The sequence below is a fragment of the Pseudonaja textilis genome, chromosome 1 (genome assembly GCF_049901715.1).
Source record: "Pseudonaja textilis isolate UNSWEBS1 chromosome 1, rPseTex1.2, whole genome shotgun sequence".
In the NCBI taxonomy this organism is placed as follows: Eukaryota; Metazoa; Chordata; class Lepidosauria; order Squamata; family Elapidae; genus Pseudonaja; species Pseudonaja textilis.
Window position 1 is genome coordinate 90,116,224 of NC_141990.1, and position 19,517 is coordinate 90,135,740.

Sequence of the window (19,517 nt, forward strand, 5' to 3'; positions counted from 1 at the left end):
CTTCAGACAAAAGCACATTACTGAATTCTTAAAAACAAGGAGCATTACAATCTTTATCAAAGAGTGTATTCTAACTTGCTCACATCTCACTTAACCAAACCATCCAAAGGCCCTGGGAAGGATGTGGACTGAGTCCACAACTGCATAATCCAGGTTACTGAAACCAGTAACCACTTCTTCTGGTTCCAAAATCAAAAGAAATCTAGATTAAAATTTAAAAAGATGACTTGCTCACCAGAACAGGTTCTGTCCAACTAGCATCCAAAGCAGATATCTACTAAGATACCCACAGATTCACCCGGTGTGTCTGTCCCGTTCATCTTTTCTCGAAAGAATCCAAGTTACTCTAAATGGAATTTCTGGGAAGCAATTTATGAATGTAATAAATGTGGAGAAAAAAGCGACACTTTAGTGCTCTTGCTGCCACCATGCAATCTCAAAAGAACAGCTCATCTCAGTATTTAATTGTGTCCATTTCTAAGTTTTCACCAGCTATGTTTAAATGTCACTATGTATGTGTACAGTATGAATGTACAGTGCTAAAATATCAATGAGGAGCCTACCACTTCACATAGTTGCTAAGTATGTGTTAGTTCTAGTTATCAAGAACTAACTGATCATTCCGCTCCTGGACTACAAAAATTCATATTAATAATATATCAATGGTTACTGGGAAAGTAATTGATGTCATAATTAATATTAAAATAATTAATAATTGTTTCTATTCCTATTCATTCTTTTCCCAGTTCTATCCTAAACAAAACAGATTTTAAAACAACCTTTGATTTCAGAATGAAAGACTTACTTGCTAATTGCTTCTTCATTGGACAGATGCATCACTAAGAGGGTGACATGGAAAGTGCCATAATGAATCATTGCTTTGGAGAGCCTATTATCTTTTTGTATGATTGTGTTCTGAAGAGTCTGAATGCCATCTATAATCTAAGATAAAACAGAAGCATATAGAAAACCAAATTACTGCAAAGATTACTAAAATTAATGCAAAAGAAAAAAGGGAGGGGGAAAAAAGATTGAGCATTTTAGTTTTAGGTAGGCAAATATGATAGTAGAGTCATAGAAGAACACAACCAACCAAGGCAAGGAATCCATTATATCTTAGTGGGATTTATGCCATAAACTAGTCCAGGGTATGGCATTTATTTATTTTTTTCAAATTGTTCCAGTGCACAAGTATATAATCAGGTCCCTGATTAGAGTTTAAATCTGCTTCAATAAATTTGAAGCTGGTGGGGAATAAATAATTTGTGGATAAAATGGCACCCTGCTGTCACATCTTGTTATGGTTTTTCCTTGCAAAATCATGTCACTGTACACCATTTGTGCCCGATTATATGCTTTCACAAACATTTCATTCATATTAATCTTAAGCAAAGGACATGACAGCAAGTAAGATTTCCCATTAAAACATGCAAATCCAATCATAACATTAATGAATACAATCATTGAAAAAAAGGACAAACTGTATTCGCTTTCTCTCTGAAGAGAATTGTGATGGTATGTCCAGTCTATTTGACTGGAAATGCCAAAACAAAGCAGTAAAAGAAGCTATTATCACAAAACATCTGTGTTACATCAACCTCATTTTAACAGCAGGTATTGCTAGGTTGGAAGTTATAGGAGTGAGAATATGTAGCCCACCCACAAATATTAATATTAATATTTAATTAATATTTAAATATTTAGTATTTAATAATAAAGGAATTAAAGTCCATTTTATACCACATCAACATAAAGAGTCTGATTGTTCTTGAGTTATCATGGCCTGGGACATTAAATTCATACAGAGTCTGGTAAATAATGACAGGATTATACAGTAACTCCACTAGATTAAATCAACTGTAGCAATGGGATGGGGGATATTAGTATTGATTAGATTCACAAAACATATGAATAAGGTGCTTCCCTGTTCAATGAGCAGGATCGTACTTGTTGTTGTTGTTGGCCTGGGACAAATTTAACATAATTGGAGAGAATGAGGGCTATAATATGTAGGGCGAGAATGCCATGATATTCATTGAGGATTTTGAAATAGGTTTTTAGGATTTACATAATAGTATTTTTGTAATGTAACTCAATTCTTCAGACTGAAGTAAATTGTATCCACAATATCTGACAAGTTACTAGTACTGTCAAAAAGCGTTGCAAATATGTTTTAGTTTGGATCCTCCAAACTATAAAGTAAAACACTGAGAACAAACTCACCAGTCATATGTTAACCTAGCATGTTATGGAAACACAGATAATATGCTTGAGGGAAAGAAAAAATGCTAACTGGCAGATAATCATTTCTCAAAAATCTTCCTGTTTTCAAACTACCCTCTAACTTTCCTCACTCCTTCCACCTTCTTATTAAATTTATCTTTGATGTCACTGTTGCAATCAGAATGTAATCAGAATAGGTGAGCCTTTTCTAGATAACATGATTTTAAATCAGTGGAGTTCCTGTGCCAGCAATATGAACAGATTGTTGTGATTAGAACTAAACTGTGGTTTATCAACTGTGTGCCATTTTGTAGATTTTAAGTAGATTTTAAGAAAAAAAAATCACCTTTGGATTTGTGATTGGAACAGAAATGAAATAATTGGGTCTGTCTTGGTTTTTCTTTTTCTTCGTTATTGTACTGTCTTCTTCAGTCCCCTTTCCTGCTAATCTCTTTCTCTTCTTTTTAACAGATGGTTTAGATTTGCTCGTGTCTGGATAGAAAGCAAAACAGTTATTATACTGTAAGCACATGTAAGTAGAACAATGCATAACATCTGATAAATACAACATCAAAAGGCCATTCAGACATTATTTTACCCTCATTTTCAAATTTGAATGGTAAAGTTTCATCCTTTCTTAGTCAGAAACAACACCACCTCCATTCTGTTCAAGATGTTCCTCTGTCCTTGGAAGTCCCAAAGGTTTTTTTTTTTTAAAAAAATGCAACTAGACTTGTTTTGTTTTGCTTGAAGACATTTCACTTCTCATCCAAGAAGCTTCTTCAGTTCTGAACGGAAACTCAGAATTGAAGAAGCTTCTAGGATGAAAAGCGAAACATCTTGTATCAAAACAATGAAAGTCCAGTTGCCTTTTAAAAAGCACATTTGAGACACCCATGGCCAGGATGGTCAAGAATCTCCATAGACACACACCCTTGGAAGTAATGCTCAGGAGTGCAGGTGGAAGGAAGAACTAAAAACAAAGGCCATGTTGCCCTCTTTTTTCCAATGTTTAAAAAACCCAACAATAACACTGCTATATACAAATCTGGTCCCAGTCCAGGTTTACAAACCTGGAGCTTTCAAATATTTTGGACTGAAATTCCTTGCCGCTGGCTGTCCTGCAGTAACTAATGACTAACGAAAGCCCAGAATCCAATAGAAGAGAATATGTGTAGTTCAGAGTTGAACTGTGAGGTCCTTGGTGCTCTCGAAGCTTGCAGATATTTCATTACCTGACAAGATAACATCATCAGTGCTATGGGACATGGACTTTGCTACTGTGGTATACAACAGCTTGGCCTGCCAGCATATGCGGGAATATGATTTTCTCTTCACTAGTTCCTTGATTGGGTTATTGCCTTCTGCTAGATTGCTCATCGGGTCTTAAACTCACTGTTGATTGCTGCAGAGGATGTGTTTAAGTACACATCACTGTTCCAAGACAAGCAATCTAGCAAAAAACAATACCCTAGATGAAGAAACTGTCAAGGAGAAAACCACACCCTCCATCAGCACTGGTAGGCAAGCTAATGGATGGGGGAGCAATATCCCTAGCATTGATGATGTTGTAGTCAAGTAATGAAATGTCTGCAAGCAAATAACCAAACTAGGAGCGTTAAGAACTCCAAAGCCCAGACCCGTGATGGCAAACCTATGGCACACGTGCCACAGGTAGCACGCAGAGCCATTTGTGCCGGCACACAAGCCAAAGGCAAACTGCGCATGCACGTGCCTCACAGCTTATTTTCGGCTGGTTTGAGGCCTTTTTCGGCCTTCCAGAGGCTTGAAAAAAGCCTCTGCAGGATGAATAGGCCCATTTTGTCACTTCTGGTATTAACAGGTATTCCGGTATTAACATTAACAGGCAGGTAAGGGGGGATGGGGGGATTGCACGCGCATGCGCAGGGGCGCGTGCATTGCCTTCTGGGTGCTGGTATGAGAGCGCACAAGTGCCAGCGTGCACACAATTTTTGGCACAGGAGCCCCAAAAGATTAGCCCAGACTATCTGATACCAGTTTGCTTCATCCTGCTAATGTTTTTTTCAATTCAATCTCTAATACATTGATGGGAAAATCTCCCTAAACAAATATTTGTTATGGCTAAAAAAGAATCAAAAATTCAAAGTTTGAAATGTTTCTACCTGTTATAAATGTAAACATAGTGGGATCAAGATGATTAGGAAATACTGTTGTTTCCAGAAGGGCCACTTGTTTTGTTCATTTTTTCTTTTACGAGGCACTCATACAATGTTGCTTCAAAATTATTGTATTCCAGTATCTTCTGGGGGACCTTAAATCCATGTCATTTTTTTCAGAGTACTTGTGTGAGTGAACCCTTTGTGCGTGTTTTTAAATTAAAACTCAAATTACAACATGATTTGGTTCCAGGTGGCTTTTGCAAAGTACTTATTAAGACTTCCTTCTGCTCTGCTCCTAAAGCTTTAATTAGTTCTGTGTTCATACGCCCTGGTCTCACTTAATCTTTGAGTTAGTTGCCTCAGGTATAATCAAGCAATCCCATCTTTCGTTATTAAATGTTTTAACTGCATTTTTCATTATTGAAATTGCCCTTTTGTGGCATTTCCCTACAAGGTTAGCATGCGCAAGCATTAGAACACAGGAAGCTTTTGCTTTATAGAAATTCTTATACTGAATAACTTGGAATTCAAATATAATTCAGAAAAAGGAAACTTCTAGCCATTTTGAAAGGGAGAATTAAGAAGACTTGGAATTTGAAATGGCAAATGTTAGGTTGTTGTTGTTTTTTTAAGAAATCTGGCCTAAATATTCTTGTTTGCTTAACTACAATGTGAATATTCACTCTAACAAAGTTTCAGAGTTCTATTCTACTAAACTTACTGCTAAGTTCAAGTTCAATATCTACTTCAGCAAATGGCATTTCCGCCATCAAGTTATCAATCGAATTGTTAGAGCTGGAGCTGTACGATTTCTTCCTCTGCTTTTTCCGTTCTTTTTTCTTGCACTCCACAGTTTGTTTTCCATCTGGAATACATTTAAAACAATGAATTTGGTTTTAGATTTCATGGCTGATTAAACCATCACCAGTAAAATTCTGTCCTAGGCTTACAAGCTCATTACAGGGCAGTTTTTCAAGCACAATACCAGAGGTTCTCCTGCATTTGCTTGTTTCTCCGGTGTGCAAGTTTAACTGATTTTTAAAGCATTAAATAGATTACAATAATGGATTTGCATATGTATTTTGATCCCCATTTGAAAAACAGGGATGAAGTGGACACAAGTCTTTCATAACAATCTATAGTTTAGAGTAATTCTCTTGCTCTGATTTTTAAGCTTTGAAACTAGAACAAATTTATCTGGCTATGGCTAAATAAGCTATTAACAGTGTTTTATTAATGTGAAGAAAGGTTGGCGACTCAGTTCTGCACTGAAAAAATGATTCAGCCAGGGTACATTCAAAGGCTTCTCACAGCTGGCTGGAACTGTTAAATGGAAACAATATTATCACTTATTTGACTTCAGATTTTATTGGTTACCACTCATTTCTTATTTAGAACTATTTGGGAAACTTACGATAAAAGGTGGTACACATACTTTTAAATAAATAAAACTCAAACTTTTTTTTTTCCTATTCTACGAGGGCTATCCACAAAATAGATTACGTTTTTGTCTGTAGCAAGAAGGGGCGGAGCTAGCGCAGCCATCTTTGGTCTGTGTATGCGCCGCTCAGTCTGCATCTAGTCGTGCTAGTGGGAGGTTCGTATCGTTGCTCGTTATTTCACAGCAAACATTTGAAATGTGTGCTGGAATTGAAAATCCTGCAAGTTGTGAGGTGCGATCAGTGATAAGGTTTTTGTTGGCAAAAAAAACATAAACCAATTGAAATGTCCATCCTCATAAGAAAAGCAATTCAGAACAAGCATAGAGGAAAGTTAAGCTCAAAAATTTTGTTTTACATGACAATGCCCGACCACACAGAGCAAATCGCACTCAAGAAGTCCTGAATGCTTTCAAGTGGGAGATTTTTCCTCATCTGCCCTACAGCCCCGATCTTGCACCAGGAGGCTAAATTTTATGACAATGGAATTACAAAGCTTGTTCACCGCTATGATAAGTGCCTCAATTTGTTCGGTGAATATGTTGAAAAGTAGAATTTAAGTGTCACTTTCACGTGTATGTAATAAAAATTTTTTTTACTACACTTTGTTTTTTTTCTATCGCAAGACGTAATCTATTTTGTGGATAGCCCTCATAGATACTCAAGTATCTGCAACTCCACTATTGTCTTATCATTATGTATGCATTCAGGAATGTAACCAAAAGCCATGATTCAATTATATTCTTATCCATTATCCATTGTAATATTCTTATCCATTATCCATTGGTTATCAAACAACCATATAACAGAGGATCTGTGAGAATTGTTTTTCTTTTTGATCTAGGTTGCAGATTTAAGCAGATTTAGGGAGATTTGTTCGAGAATCTCGGAAATCTTGCTGGGCTGTCCAAGGAAAAATGAACACAGGATTCCATCCTGAAAAGCAATAAACTCAGTTAAGGTGTTTAAATTTTGCTCCATATCACATTGTTTATTAGCCATATTTTTATAAATCATATCCTTCATGTATATTTCAGAATTTCATGCCACTTTGATTACACCATGTTCTGTACAAATATGTTTGCGCCTTTAAAAAAAACAGGGCTTAAAATTATTTGCTGTGTTTGGCCTTTTCTTTTCTTGAGCAGTAATGGCAAACTACAGATGATATGCCATGCCATTTCTGGTGACACACCAGGCCTCTAGACCAGTTTGTGGTCAAACTCACAGGGTGTCAAACTCACGGCCCATGGGCCTGATACGTCACGCAGTGGACACGCCCATGCCTGGTTTAGCAAAGAGTCACAACACCTCATGTGACAACACAACAAGATTAGTTTGACACTCCTGTTCTAGATGCTCTAGAGCTCACCTGAGATGGCACTGCTCTCACATGGCCTCTGGGGCCTCATGCAAGAATTTCAGAGTGAAGTAAAAAAAATCTCCCATCACTGCAGAAAGACAGATCTCATTGTCAAGGTTGGATATTCCACCTCTAACCTAGAGGGAATTTGGTAACAAAGGAGCACATGCTATTCTTAAGACATAAAAAGAAACCAGTGGCTTGATAGAGGGAGTGTGAAAAAACCCAAACATTTAATCCAGATTATTAGTATCCTGTATAGTGTTTCCTGGATACCTCATCCCTAGATAGGGGCGATAAGCCACCTGATTACAAGCTAATTGGCTTCAGTGTTCAAAAAACAAGGGAAGGATAACAAGGATAACTGCTCCTGGAAGCTGTACAGAAATTCTAATAGCTGTTAGATGGCAGCCGATTGGGGAAAAGAGATTTTGTATGAAATGCTAAGATGAATATCCTAGTTGAGCAATCCTGTCTTCAACAGGTTAATGGTTTTAAAACCACCATGTGCCTTTTTATCGGGGAGGGGAACAAAAGGGAGAAGAAAAATTGCCTGACCCCAAATCAGAGGCATGAATTTCATTTGCTCTGTTTTAGACAGGCAGCTAAAAGCTTACAAATGTATGCACCGTGTAGGCAATTTATTGGGATGTAGATCACAAATACCTTTTAGGTGCACTATCACTGACCAAATCTAGTTTGCCATCTTAAATTTCCAAAATTATTGCAAGTAAAAGGGCTATTATGGCAACTGTCTTTTATTAGTCTAATTATACTTTTGGTCCTGCATGAAGGCAGTATTTAATGAAACAAACATAAAGGTAAGATGAATTTCCCTGATGGCTTTGCATCAGAGCTTAATCGCCCCATTTGCAACACATAGAAATGTGTGGTTTGGCCATTATATAAATATAAATGCTATGAACAATCAATACACAAGGAAGCAGAAACTGCTGAACAAAATGATTTGCCGTATTAAACAAGTGAGGCAGGTATTCTTTCTCTCAAGGGAAATCATCAAAAAAGGATGAGACAAACAAATGAGTCATAGTCATGAGTGGATAGTCTGCTGGTTAACAATAGTAAATAGATAGATCATAAGTTACTCCAACATGTAACAGTTGGTTATTGTCCTTTATTGGCCTATAACTTTCATTAAAGAGTATTTTTTTGTAAAAGTTTCATTCAGAAAAAAGACCAATTATACTTTGCAACCCAATCTATATACCTCTAATATTGGAAGCTTTTGCTCTCAGAGACCGAAAAGCTTTAAGTTTCCTGCTGTAAGTTGCAGGTTGAACTGAACAGCCTCAATGATTCCTTTCAACTCTATGACGGCATTGTTATAAAACAATGAAAATCACTAATTGAGTACCGTATGCCTAGGATTAGTTACTTTCACAAAATATACTGTTCTGTCCTTGTTTTCAAACTGAAGATGCATTTTTAATTATGGAGAAGCAGGGGTGTGGATACTATTAGAATGGAAGGCATCTAGGGAATACAAGAGATGTAGACTAGATTGAGAAATCAAAACAACGCATTAGAAAATGTCTATGGCAAACCACATCTGAGACTGTTACCAATAAAATCATAAGAATATTCATTATATCATCAAGAATTGAGTCTGACCTCGAGAATCTACTGCATGGATTCATAGGATGTTCTGTTCCTTATTACCGAGAAACAGTGATTTGAACCAGATTCTATTGTAAATGTTCAATTTCTAAAATATGAATACACTCTCAGGAATAGACAACATGTGGTTTTATAACAAGGTTGCTTACTGCTGTCATACAGAAGCGTGTAATCCTTAATTATTAGAAATTTTGAACTCTGGAATGCCTCAGATAGGTTTTGCTGAAGTTATACTACCTGGATCTGTGAGCAGTATCAAATACTATTCACCAATACTAGGAACATAATAAAATATACCTTGATTCAACCCTTGCATCTCCCAAGATAGGTATTTCCTCATTATTTGTGCTACCATATCTGCCCTTGAGAGTATTGGTTAACTAGGAACTAGGGTTTATTTCAGCATATCCTGCATTGTAAAATATTTTTGGAACAGTTTTCAGTATCCCTCAGTGAAAGAAAAGTACTCCATTTTGGTTGTCTGTAACTTAGAAACAGGCAACATTTTAATACAGTTGGCCCTTAAGGGACTCATGGCCACAATTTCTGCTGCTAATCAAAGTGGTTAATTGAACCACATCTGGTTTTACCTTTTTATGCTATAGCTGTTAAGGGAATCACTGTGGTTTTAAGTGAATTGTATGGTTATGTGAATCTGGCTTTCTCCATTAACTTTGGTTGTCAGAAGCCATCTGGGAAGATTACAAATGGTGATCACATGACCACAGGATGCTAAAACGGTTGTTAATACTTGTTAGTTGCTAAGTTTACTTTACTTTATTGTCACTGCACCTCATACAACAAAATCAAACACCATCTTCAGCGCACATCATGACCATGAAAATAAACACAAACACACATCCTTCACACTCCACACATTGAACCAAAAAACCCCAACACTGCACTATACAGTAGAATTCAAGAGCTACTGCCCTGGGATAGAAGCTGTTTTTCAGCCTATTTGTGCTTGTTTTTATTATTCTGTACCACCTGCCAGATGGTAATAATTCAAAAAAAAAGTGTGCCCAGGATGAAATGGATCTTTAAGAATGTTTTGAACTTTCTTAAGGCAGTGGGAGCTATAAAGCTCTTCCAAAGAGGGGAGAGGGCAACCAATGATCTTCTGGACAATGACATTAACCCTCTGGAGTGCTTTCCTTTCAATATTGCATCATGTGACTATGAGGATGCTGTGAGAATTGTGTGAGTCATTTTTTTTCAATACTGTTGTAACTTCAAACCAGTGCTAAACCAGTTTTAAGTTGAGGACTACCTGTACCTGAATAATTGCTGTCTTAGGTAGTAAATATAAATGTACCTCATTGACATTTCCCCCCAAACTGTATTAAAAGTCTACTACAAAGCCTAAGTTGCTGACAGGTGTTAAAGTAGACCAGTTATTGATATCACTTTCTTTCTAAGTGGATTTAAAAGATAGAAACTTCTAATTTCTCTCAGTAATTCGGTTTCTAGAGAAAATGGAAGGGCAGGGGCACAAAAAGCACCTGTGACTTTAGTGCAAACTGAAACAGTTTGAAATAATGGGCTAAGATGGATAGAAAATTCAACTTCATATTGTATTATGAAGTTTGTCACATCCACCAAGTTTTAGTCAAATTTCTCTAATAGGATAAACATAGTGAAAGAAAATCAATTCTTGTGTTATATGCCCACTAAAAAAAAAACAAAATACCCACATGAATACATGTAAACCAAAGGTGACTTTGTAGCAAACGAAATGCAGTGACTTCTAAAGCATTGCTTAGAATTGTTCAAATTGAGGTTTTATTACCCTTATCGACTTGTTTGCTTAAAAAGCATGGGTTAATAGTGTCATGTTTACCCACTTAAATGCTCACTTACTACACTTCAATAAGCCCATCGTAACTCCCATTCCTAGTGGTAACCTCCAGCTGCCAAGTTACATGATAAACCAGCAGCAGGATTACACTTGATCACTAAATTGGAAAGGAGGCCATCAGAAAACATCCGAATAGCAAGCTGGACTGATTTAAAAAAAAAAAAAAAAGCAGGCGACAGTGGCAAATCACTTTGTACTTTTGCCAAGAAAGCAAAGGGGGTCAGGTCTGTATAATATTCAGAAGCTGAATTGGATTCAAACAAGATCCTCCGTTAGCTGCAAGGTTTTCTTACTGAAGTCTTTTCAGCCCAATTTGTTGATTTCTTTGAGCAGGATTATCACCCCTTTTGTGAAAGACTTATTCATAATACATTGGGGAACACTCGTACTAATTCATTCACGCATCGGGTGGTCTCTCTCTAGAGAGAGTATTCTGATGCCCTTATGATGACCGAGCTCCCTTTTTGGGGTTAACTAAGGGCCCGGAACAAAGCATTGCACAAGTTTTAGAAGAGGAAGGGAGGTTTCATTATCTGCGACTGCCAAACTGTGAGAGACAAAATGGAAGTGCCCCCGCCCCACTCCCACGTAAAGGAAGGAAAAGTTGAAGAGAAGGGTGAGCCTGCTGGACGCTCCTCTCTTGGCTTTGGGGCCGCTGCTAGCATTCATTATCTCCTCCTCACCGATCTGTCGTGACAACTGCTTGCTCGCAGGGGGAGGCTGAACTTTTCCTCCTATTCCAGCTTTCTCCTCCTCCTCCTCCTTCGCTTCCAGCCTTTGGGAATCCGCCCGGAGAGGGGAGGATCCCTGCACAGCCATAACGGCGCCGGAGAAGACAGATCCTCGTCTCACCTCTGGGGGCGCCCAGGGGATCTGGGGGCCAGAGGACCCAGCTGCCCCCGCGGCGAAGCGAACGGAGCGAAGAGTCCAGAAAAGAAGTCGCGGCACTTTCGATATCATAGCCCGGGCTCTCGCTTTTCTCCGAGCACCTACGGAAAAATGGAGGAGTCAAAAGGAAAGCTCCACCGGTGCCTGCCGTTCAATCGGCGGAGCGGACACGACTCTGCTCCCCCGCCCCCGCACGTGTAATTTAGGAGAAACTACGGCTCCCAGCATGCAACGCAGCTTGCAGAGTGGGCTCGAAAGGAGCAAGCCGTGCGTTATGACGCCGCTTCGAATGTTTGTTGGGAGTCAACAGCGCTAAACCTTTCTGATCGGTTTGCATTGTATGAAAATAATTTCCAGCTATTATTCGTTCTCCCTCTTGGGGTTCTCCGTTGTATTCTCTGAAGAATCAAAATTCTTGGTGTGGAATATGGACTGCATCTGTATAATATTCTTGAGCCGCATAACCCGTAATTCCCGCCATAGCTGCTCTTTATTGGAGGTGGCAACACATCCCTTTTAACCAGATCAAGGTTTAACCGTTTTAAAAAAGACGGTGTTTCTCAATACTTTGTGCCTTCTGGTATCCCACGAGCATTTGTGCCAGGAGAGCACCAACTTCATTGTAGTAAATATGACTGGTTCAAACGGGAAATAATGGGTATGGCAGCCAAGCAATTTTGGAAGTTGTATGTATGGCATGCTGTCGTTGCATGGCCCTTAGCCAACTTCATAATGAGTACCTTGTATTTTCAGCTGCTCTACACCTGTCCACATATCTGGCTTTGAAATATAAACAGGAATTGAAGAGGCTTCTAGAATGAGACTTCACCGGGAGATGGCTTAATTGATGATTTATTTAGGATGTGGTGATTCTAGAATGGTTCTCATTTGGGTATATATTCAGTTTGGGCTTTTGCACAATGCACTGCACCTAAAAATTACCATTTAAATGTATTTTGCAAATTTACCCAGTGTAGGCAAATAATTGAATGCCAAGACAGAAAATCACGGAACATTTTAAACTCAGTTGCAATTATTGACTTGTAGCTCAATGTACTGTGGAATAAAGTTAATTTATGCTCCATTAAATCATATAAATCCATGTTAACTCAGGAAACTAAAGTTGTCAATCATGAGCTAGTAAGTTGCATGAACCCAGCCAAAGCAAACCCAGCTCAAAGAAATGATGGAATTCTAGTCACAATGCAAGCCCTTCCCTTTTTACACATATCTATATGTGACATCTGCATATGCAAAAAAGAGTGCAAGTTTGTATAGCTTACTTAGTTTCCACCTTGCTTTTTGAATCTCCCTCCTAACAGATGATCTCTGAAATATTCTTACTACTTGATTACTCCATCCTTTTGATCAACCCCCATCATTCGGAGTCCATTAAAAAATTTTTTTGAGTATATACAAATTTGAAACTTAGCTGTTTTTGTCTTTTAAGGAAACTAAATAATATCTTGGGCAAATACCTGTAGTTTTTTGAGAAGAGCCCCAAAATGTTTAATCTCCATACTTTCCCCCCCTCATTTGTAAACATGATGTTTGTCATAAAGATAGGAGTTGGGGTATGAATGGAGGAAATCAAATTCCAGTTCTCCCTCAGCCACAGAAACTCACTGGGACAGTGGGTCTCTTTTAGCACAACCTATGTCACTGGAGTGTTGTGGGGGGAAAGTAATGAAGGAAGAGCTATGGATACATTGTTGAATTGCAATGTTAAATAAAAGCAAGATATAATAAAATAATCCTTAACTTTGTCAAAATATTCTGGTTCTGGAATTCTGGAACATGTTTCCATCAATATGCTGTATTCTTTTAACAGTTTTGAGTTTTCATATAGCATTTAGTCTGTCCGCCTGGTCAAAGCCAGATCTAGTCTTCTGAAATCTGGTCCTTTCAGATCTGATGGGACTACAATACCCAAAATTCCCAAATTGGGAAACATTTCAATTAATATGTACACGATTTAACAAAATAAAAGCTAGGTTATCAATCTTGCAAATTCACACACACAGCATGAATAGAACTGAAGTTGCAGCAGACGTCTAAGGAGGGAGGAAGGAGTTAATAAGGCACTGGAAAGAAAAGGGGAAAGTGTTCATATGGAACCAATTACAGTGGTATTGTAAAGGATGTTCCCTCCAGAGGAAGAAAGCTAGCTAATGGAAGAGTTATCTTCCTGGAAATGCAACAACACACATCTTGAACGGCTGGCAATGAACCAAAATATTTTTAAACCCCTTTGTTAAGATTAAAGGGAAAGAGTGACCAGTAAGATGGAGTTAGAAAAATTCTTCTAGAAAAATAGTTCTGAATGCAGCCCATTTTCTACCAGTTTCCAGATTTTGAATTGGTTGGGAGGGAAGGATACTTATAATGCTGAAGTTTTAATCGTCTTGGTTGTTTACTATTCAATTCAGTGATTTTCAAGGTATGTTATAACTTTTAAATTAAAGAGCAGGCTTTCATCAAAATTAGTATTCTGCTACAGAATGTTAAAAGACCAGTTGAATCTGGCCTGGTACCCTGAATTCCTTATTTAATGGCTCTTTTCAAAGGGAAAACCTAATTGTGAATGACTTAAGTCCTAACTAGACTTGTGTATTCCACTTCTTACTAATTATCACAAAGGTTTTATAAAGGCAGCAAACTTGCTTTGTACATGGAACAGAAAAATGGAAATCTAAATGCCAAGTGGCATTGAAAAAATAAAATATTACCAATCACCGCTTAACCTTTATATAGCACACCCTACAAGAGGAAATGCCATTGAGGATTTATTTGCTTACGGATTTGTGATTGTGGATGTAGGATCATCTGAGAGATGGATTTGTGATTGGAGTCGAGACTTCATAGTGATTTGTGTGTCTTTTATAAAGCTAGCAGATGTCACTTCATCTAACTTGGCTGAAAAATGGACAAGGGAGGAATCAATGTTCATGGTATATGTTGGCATTAATGTTGGTTAAATATTATGGAGAATTTCTGAAATATAGCTAAAACAGACATAATGGAACCCTAGTGAAATGGACAGAACTAATGAAGATACAAATTATAGAAAGGAGAAGGAAACACAATTGGAATTTGTGTCACTTTGCAGTTCAAAAGAAAGTAGTGAATACGCTGTGATTTCAAGCTTCAACTTATATTGACCATCTGTGACTGGGAGCCTACTGTCTACTTCTAATTCCAATCATGTGGCTTTTTATATCTTTTTATACTAGGTGTCTATCCAGATACACGAGATTGTAGTGCTTTGTTTCCACTTCCCCACATCAAAATATTTTTCCATGTAATACTTTATGCTACTACTAGTTAAAAAAGAAATTTCCGTGTGACAATTTTATTTCTGAATTCTTTGTAGATTCTCTCCTCCTAATTGACATGGAGAGGATGCCAAAATTCTAGATTTCTTTTTAGTGCAACTTTTGAAACATAGCTCTTCATGGTTACTATTTAATATCCCTGAAATAATAATAATAATAATAATAATAATAATAATAATAATAATAATAATAATAATAAATTATCTAAGTGATCTGAAGTTATACGGAAATTGGAAATCAAAATCCAGTCACTGACCAATACAATTCAAATTTTCAGCACTGACATCAGCATCGAGTTCAGCCTGGACAAATGCACCACAGTGGCACTGATGAAAAGAAAAATTGTAGAAAGTGATGGAATCGTAATGCCAAATGGAGTGCCACCAACCCGAAGCCTACAAATACCTGGGCATACTGCAGCTGGACAATGTCAAGCATGGGCAAGTGAAAAATGTGGTCAGCATAGAATACACACCAAGGGTCAGAAAAATTCTAAAAAGCAAACTGAATGGTGGTAACACCATCAAGGCTATAAATACCTGGGCCATACCCGTCATCAGATATACTGCTGGGATCGTAAATTGGACACAGGCAGAGCTGGACAGCCTGGATAGAAAAATGAGAAAACTGATGATCATACGCTATGCACTGCACCCACATAGTGAGGTTGACAGGCTATATTTGCCCAGAAAAGTAGGTGGCAGAGGACTTTTGCAAGTGAAGCAGACAGTCGAAGAAGAAAAACATGTTCTGGCAGATTATGTGAAAAACTGTTGAACCAGTTTTGAAGGAGGTCAACAATAGAAAGCTGCTCAAAGTGCAGCAAACCAAGAATCAATACAGGAAAACAGTGATGCAAACTCGGGCTGACAGGTATAACGAAGTACTGCATGGACAGTTCCTTGAAAAGATCCAAGGAAAAGTAGATAAGGAAAAGACCTGGTTATGGCTGACCAATGGAATACTGAAGAAAGAGACAGAAGGCCTGATTCTTGCAGCCCAAGAACAAGCCATCAGAACAAATGCAATCAAAGCCAGAATAGAAAAATCTGCTGATGACCCCAAATGCAGATTCTGCAAAGAAGCAGGTGAAACCAATCACATACTGAGCTGTTGCAAGACAATTGCTCAGACTGACTTACAAACAACACCATAACACAGTCGTTCAGATTGTCCACTGGAACTTGTGTCACAACTACCATCTGCCTGTAGCAAAAAAGATTTAAATATAGTTAAAAGTGTCTTAAATTAGTTAGTTGGCTCTAATACAAATGCCTATGTAATCTAAGTCAGATTACTATTCCATAGTATTGTATGAACCTCCCCAGCAGTCCCAATCATACTCACAAAGTTCAGTGGTAAGATTATTCATTTCTGGTAGTAGAAACTGGATATGCCATACTCAAGGCTAAGGATGTTGACAGTAACATTACTTGGCTGCTCAGCCTACCTATTCCTCCCACTATTTTCCTAGCCCCTTCTTTTCCTAACATTCCCTTTGCTACCGCCAATAATTTTGGAGTTTTCCTTTTCTCCTGAAGCATTCTAAGCCAAACATAGACTACCTGGAACTACCTATCTACACAAAGAATAATGTGCATAGAAGGATGCATATTTTTGTAATTTGACAGCTGATGTATGGGAGGTTATATATGGGTTGGCAGCAATTCCATGCATACTTGTAGCATGTTCTGCTCTGTTAGGTCCATTTTTTTCTTATTAGTTCCATATTAGATTGGGAATTCTAAAAGTAATTAGAAGAAGAAGGCAATGGCAAACCTCTTTCATGCTGATTTCTAGAAAACTTCATGGATTCTTAGTCTGTAGGGTTGAGCTGAAATGTTATGAATTTGGGATGTTTACTTTTGAAAATTAAGTTTTCAAAATCATATTCTTGTGGCTTTTCCAAATCCCTAATGTACTATGGAAAACTGGTGTTTACAACTCTTATAGCTGTGTTTTTTTAAAAATTCTCTAAGATATGAAGACAATAGTTTCAGTTGTTTTATTTTGAAAACATGTAATCTTTTGTATGGAAACAAGGAATGATGATGTCTTTAATTGGGCTGCTGTGGCGCATGGCTTTTTGATGGCGCACTTCTGTTTACATACAATTGATCTGATCCTACCAGAGAGCTTTTTGTATGCTTAGGATCCAAGACACTTCCAGGCCTTATTGATCTCCAAGTAGTATTTCTCAGCATTGCATGGTGAAGGTTTATTACTCTTCTAAGCAAAATCCATATAGCTTACAGTTTCTGAATACAGAGTTTTGACACCATTCCAGGATGCCACATTGCATTAGTGTATGAAGTCAGCCCAAAGCAGGAAACTGCTTCAATGGGATGTCTGTTGCCTTTTTGTTTCCTGCCTTTCGAAAAGAAAATGTATCTCTAAGTAAAAGGATATGTGCTTGAGAGGCTGCTATCAGAAGTTATCCACCAAAGTAAGATACCATGAAACAGCTCACTAAAATTCAAAAATCTCATACTTTGAAACAGGTTGATGTGGGGAAATATGTCTCTCATACAATAACACTGGTAAATCTTTGCATTCTGAAGCGAGAAGGGGAGGGAGGGAGAATGGAAATCTTCCAACTGCTGTAAGTATTTTGAATTAATCTTCAGTCTGAAATGGACTGAAGAGAAAATGTGTCAAACAGATCATTAAAAAGCAACATCCACAATAAAAGGCATAATTTCAGCTTGATGCATATGCTGTGTACTGATTTCCTTTCCCCCCAAAACGCCCTGTATTTTGCATTTTTGACCATGCGTATACATAACTATCAACAAAACGGAACACTCCTAATTGATTTCACTGGGATTTTCAGTCAGGAATGCAGAACTAGATCCAAAAATTGTCTTGTTCCAGTTGGAAGAGATGCATTATTGCAACCTAGTAAATCATCGTTTTAAGACTAAATTCATTGTTGGATAAAAATCCAGAGGTAAAACTTTGCTTCCCCAATATTATTTTTGTGAAATATTATGGTTACTTTAAAAACCTTCGTTACACTTATATCTTTTTTAAAAATCCTTTTGAGATTTTTACTTTTTTTCCTGTCTAAAGGGCTATGTTGCAAAATAAAGGATATTGTTATCTATTTTTTTAGATGCAAAGGATATTGACAGTAGCATAGGTAGGATGCCATGAAACAGCTTGCACTACAGGGAAGCTCAAGTTTTATAGAAGGATAAAGAAGAAAGTAGATGAGAGATACAAAGAAAAGACATCTTAATAATATCCAGTGCTACAGAATGCTAGTTGACCAAAATGAAAAGAAGTGTATAGAAATTCAGCAACATGTTGAGTACACATGCAGCCTCTTTTAAACTCAGTTTGCTCATTTTTGGTCTCATTTTGCAAGAGCTCCTCTTTCCCCATATAGTTACAAATTCATTCATTCATGTATATCTGTGTGTGCACAAATACACAGAAAGACACAGGTAGACACTCCCATGTAGAGTCAAGTTGCCTAAATTATCCAAGGCAGACAACGTTATTGTTATTTTTATTTCACACATATTTCGAATCACAAATTAAGTACAAATTTTCATTCAAAACTCCAACAGTATTTAACAAAAGTTAACACTTTATTTAATAAGCAATGAGGAAATTAGGTTAATATATGTAATTTAGGAACACATTTGTATGGGAATAGAGATAAACATAACAGTGGCAATTCTTTGTTTTTACCAAGGGAAAAACTGGATCATTTTACACATCTTCATAGCATATGAACTGGCAGACTAATACTCGTCCTAAAATCCAAACGTAAAACAAATATGGGCGTCCATTCTGTTTCTCTTTCCAAGACTGTTCCACATTTGAAACTGAAAGTAGAATTATACATTCCTATTAAAGGTCACTTTATTAGATCATGCAAGTCTTTTTAAGGGGGGAAAAGCTTGCAGCAAATTAGCTCTTGTAGATAGCAATATCTTGCAAATTTCTCTTTCAATCTATTCAGGAAGGTACAAGTTGCTGTCACATTTGTTCTGAGTGTAGATCTCTCCATCCAGCTCCAGAAGCTGATTTCTCTGTTTCTTCTTGTTCTTTATACTGTTTGCCTTTGCCTCCTGCTTTCGCTCTTTCATTTTCTCTGCCCCCAGTTCTTGACTCTTTTGTTTTTTGTTACCCCTGGAAAGTATTACTCAGCAGGTGTAACAGTTTCTTCCGCGTACCTTGACTTCCAAAAGCCACAACACCATCTTGCTTTTTATTGCAATCTATTGTGCCTTGCACATGGGGGCATTGGTGTTTGGACAGAGGCAGTGGTGGGATTCAATTTTTTTTACTACCGGTTCTGTGGGCGTGGCTTGGTGGGCGTGGCAGGGGAAGGATACTGTGAAAATCTCCAGTCAGAGTGGGTATTTGCTGGCTCTCCGAACTACTCAAAATTTCCCCTATCAGTCCTCCGGAACTGGTCAGAACTTGCTGAATACCACCTCTGGATAGAGGCAACCTGAATGTGGGAGGACATTGAATGAATTATTGACATGTGTAAATAGTAAGCCAAGAAATATATTTGGACTCATAAGTAGTAGAGATTCATCTAGGCCATGGTTCCTCAAAGAAGTCAATATTGACCCCTGAGTTGAAGAGGTTACTAAATGTTTGGTGATC

The 19,517-nt window shown here is 37.6% G+C and overlaps 2 protein-coding genes across 4 annotated transcripts in view; one reads left to right on the forward strand and one right to left on the reverse strand.

Annotated features, from left to right (window-relative positions):
• Nucleotides 1-13,319, reverse strand: part of AKAP7 (A-kinase anchoring protein 7) — a 68,677-nt gene extending 55,358 nt beyond the window's left edge. For all 3 annotated transcript variants that reach the window (XM_026705496.2, XM_026705495.2, XM_087941171.1), the window contains exons 1-4: nt 11,349-13,319; nt 5,086-5,229; nt 2,570-2,715; nt 806-942 (exon numbers count right to left, since the gene is read on the reverse strand). In XM_026705496.2, the coding sequence (XP_026561281.1) occupies nt 806-942; nt 2,570-2,715; nt 5,086-5,229; nt 11,349-11,625 (704 nt within the window). In that variant the 5' untranslated portion in view covers nt 11,626-13,319. The remainder of the gene's footprint in view (nt 1-805; nt 943-2,569; nt 2,716-5,085; nt 5,230-11,348) is intronic.
• The window catches only part of EPB41L2 (erythrocyte membrane protein band 4.1 like 2), a 113,036-nt gene continuing 103,459 nt past the window's right edge, over nt 9,941-19,517 (forward strand). The window contains exon 1 of the mRNA XM_087940927.1: nt 9,941-10,005. The gene's annotated coding sequence lies outside the window, so the exon portion shown is untranslated. The remainder of the gene's footprint in view (nt 10,006-19,517) is intronic.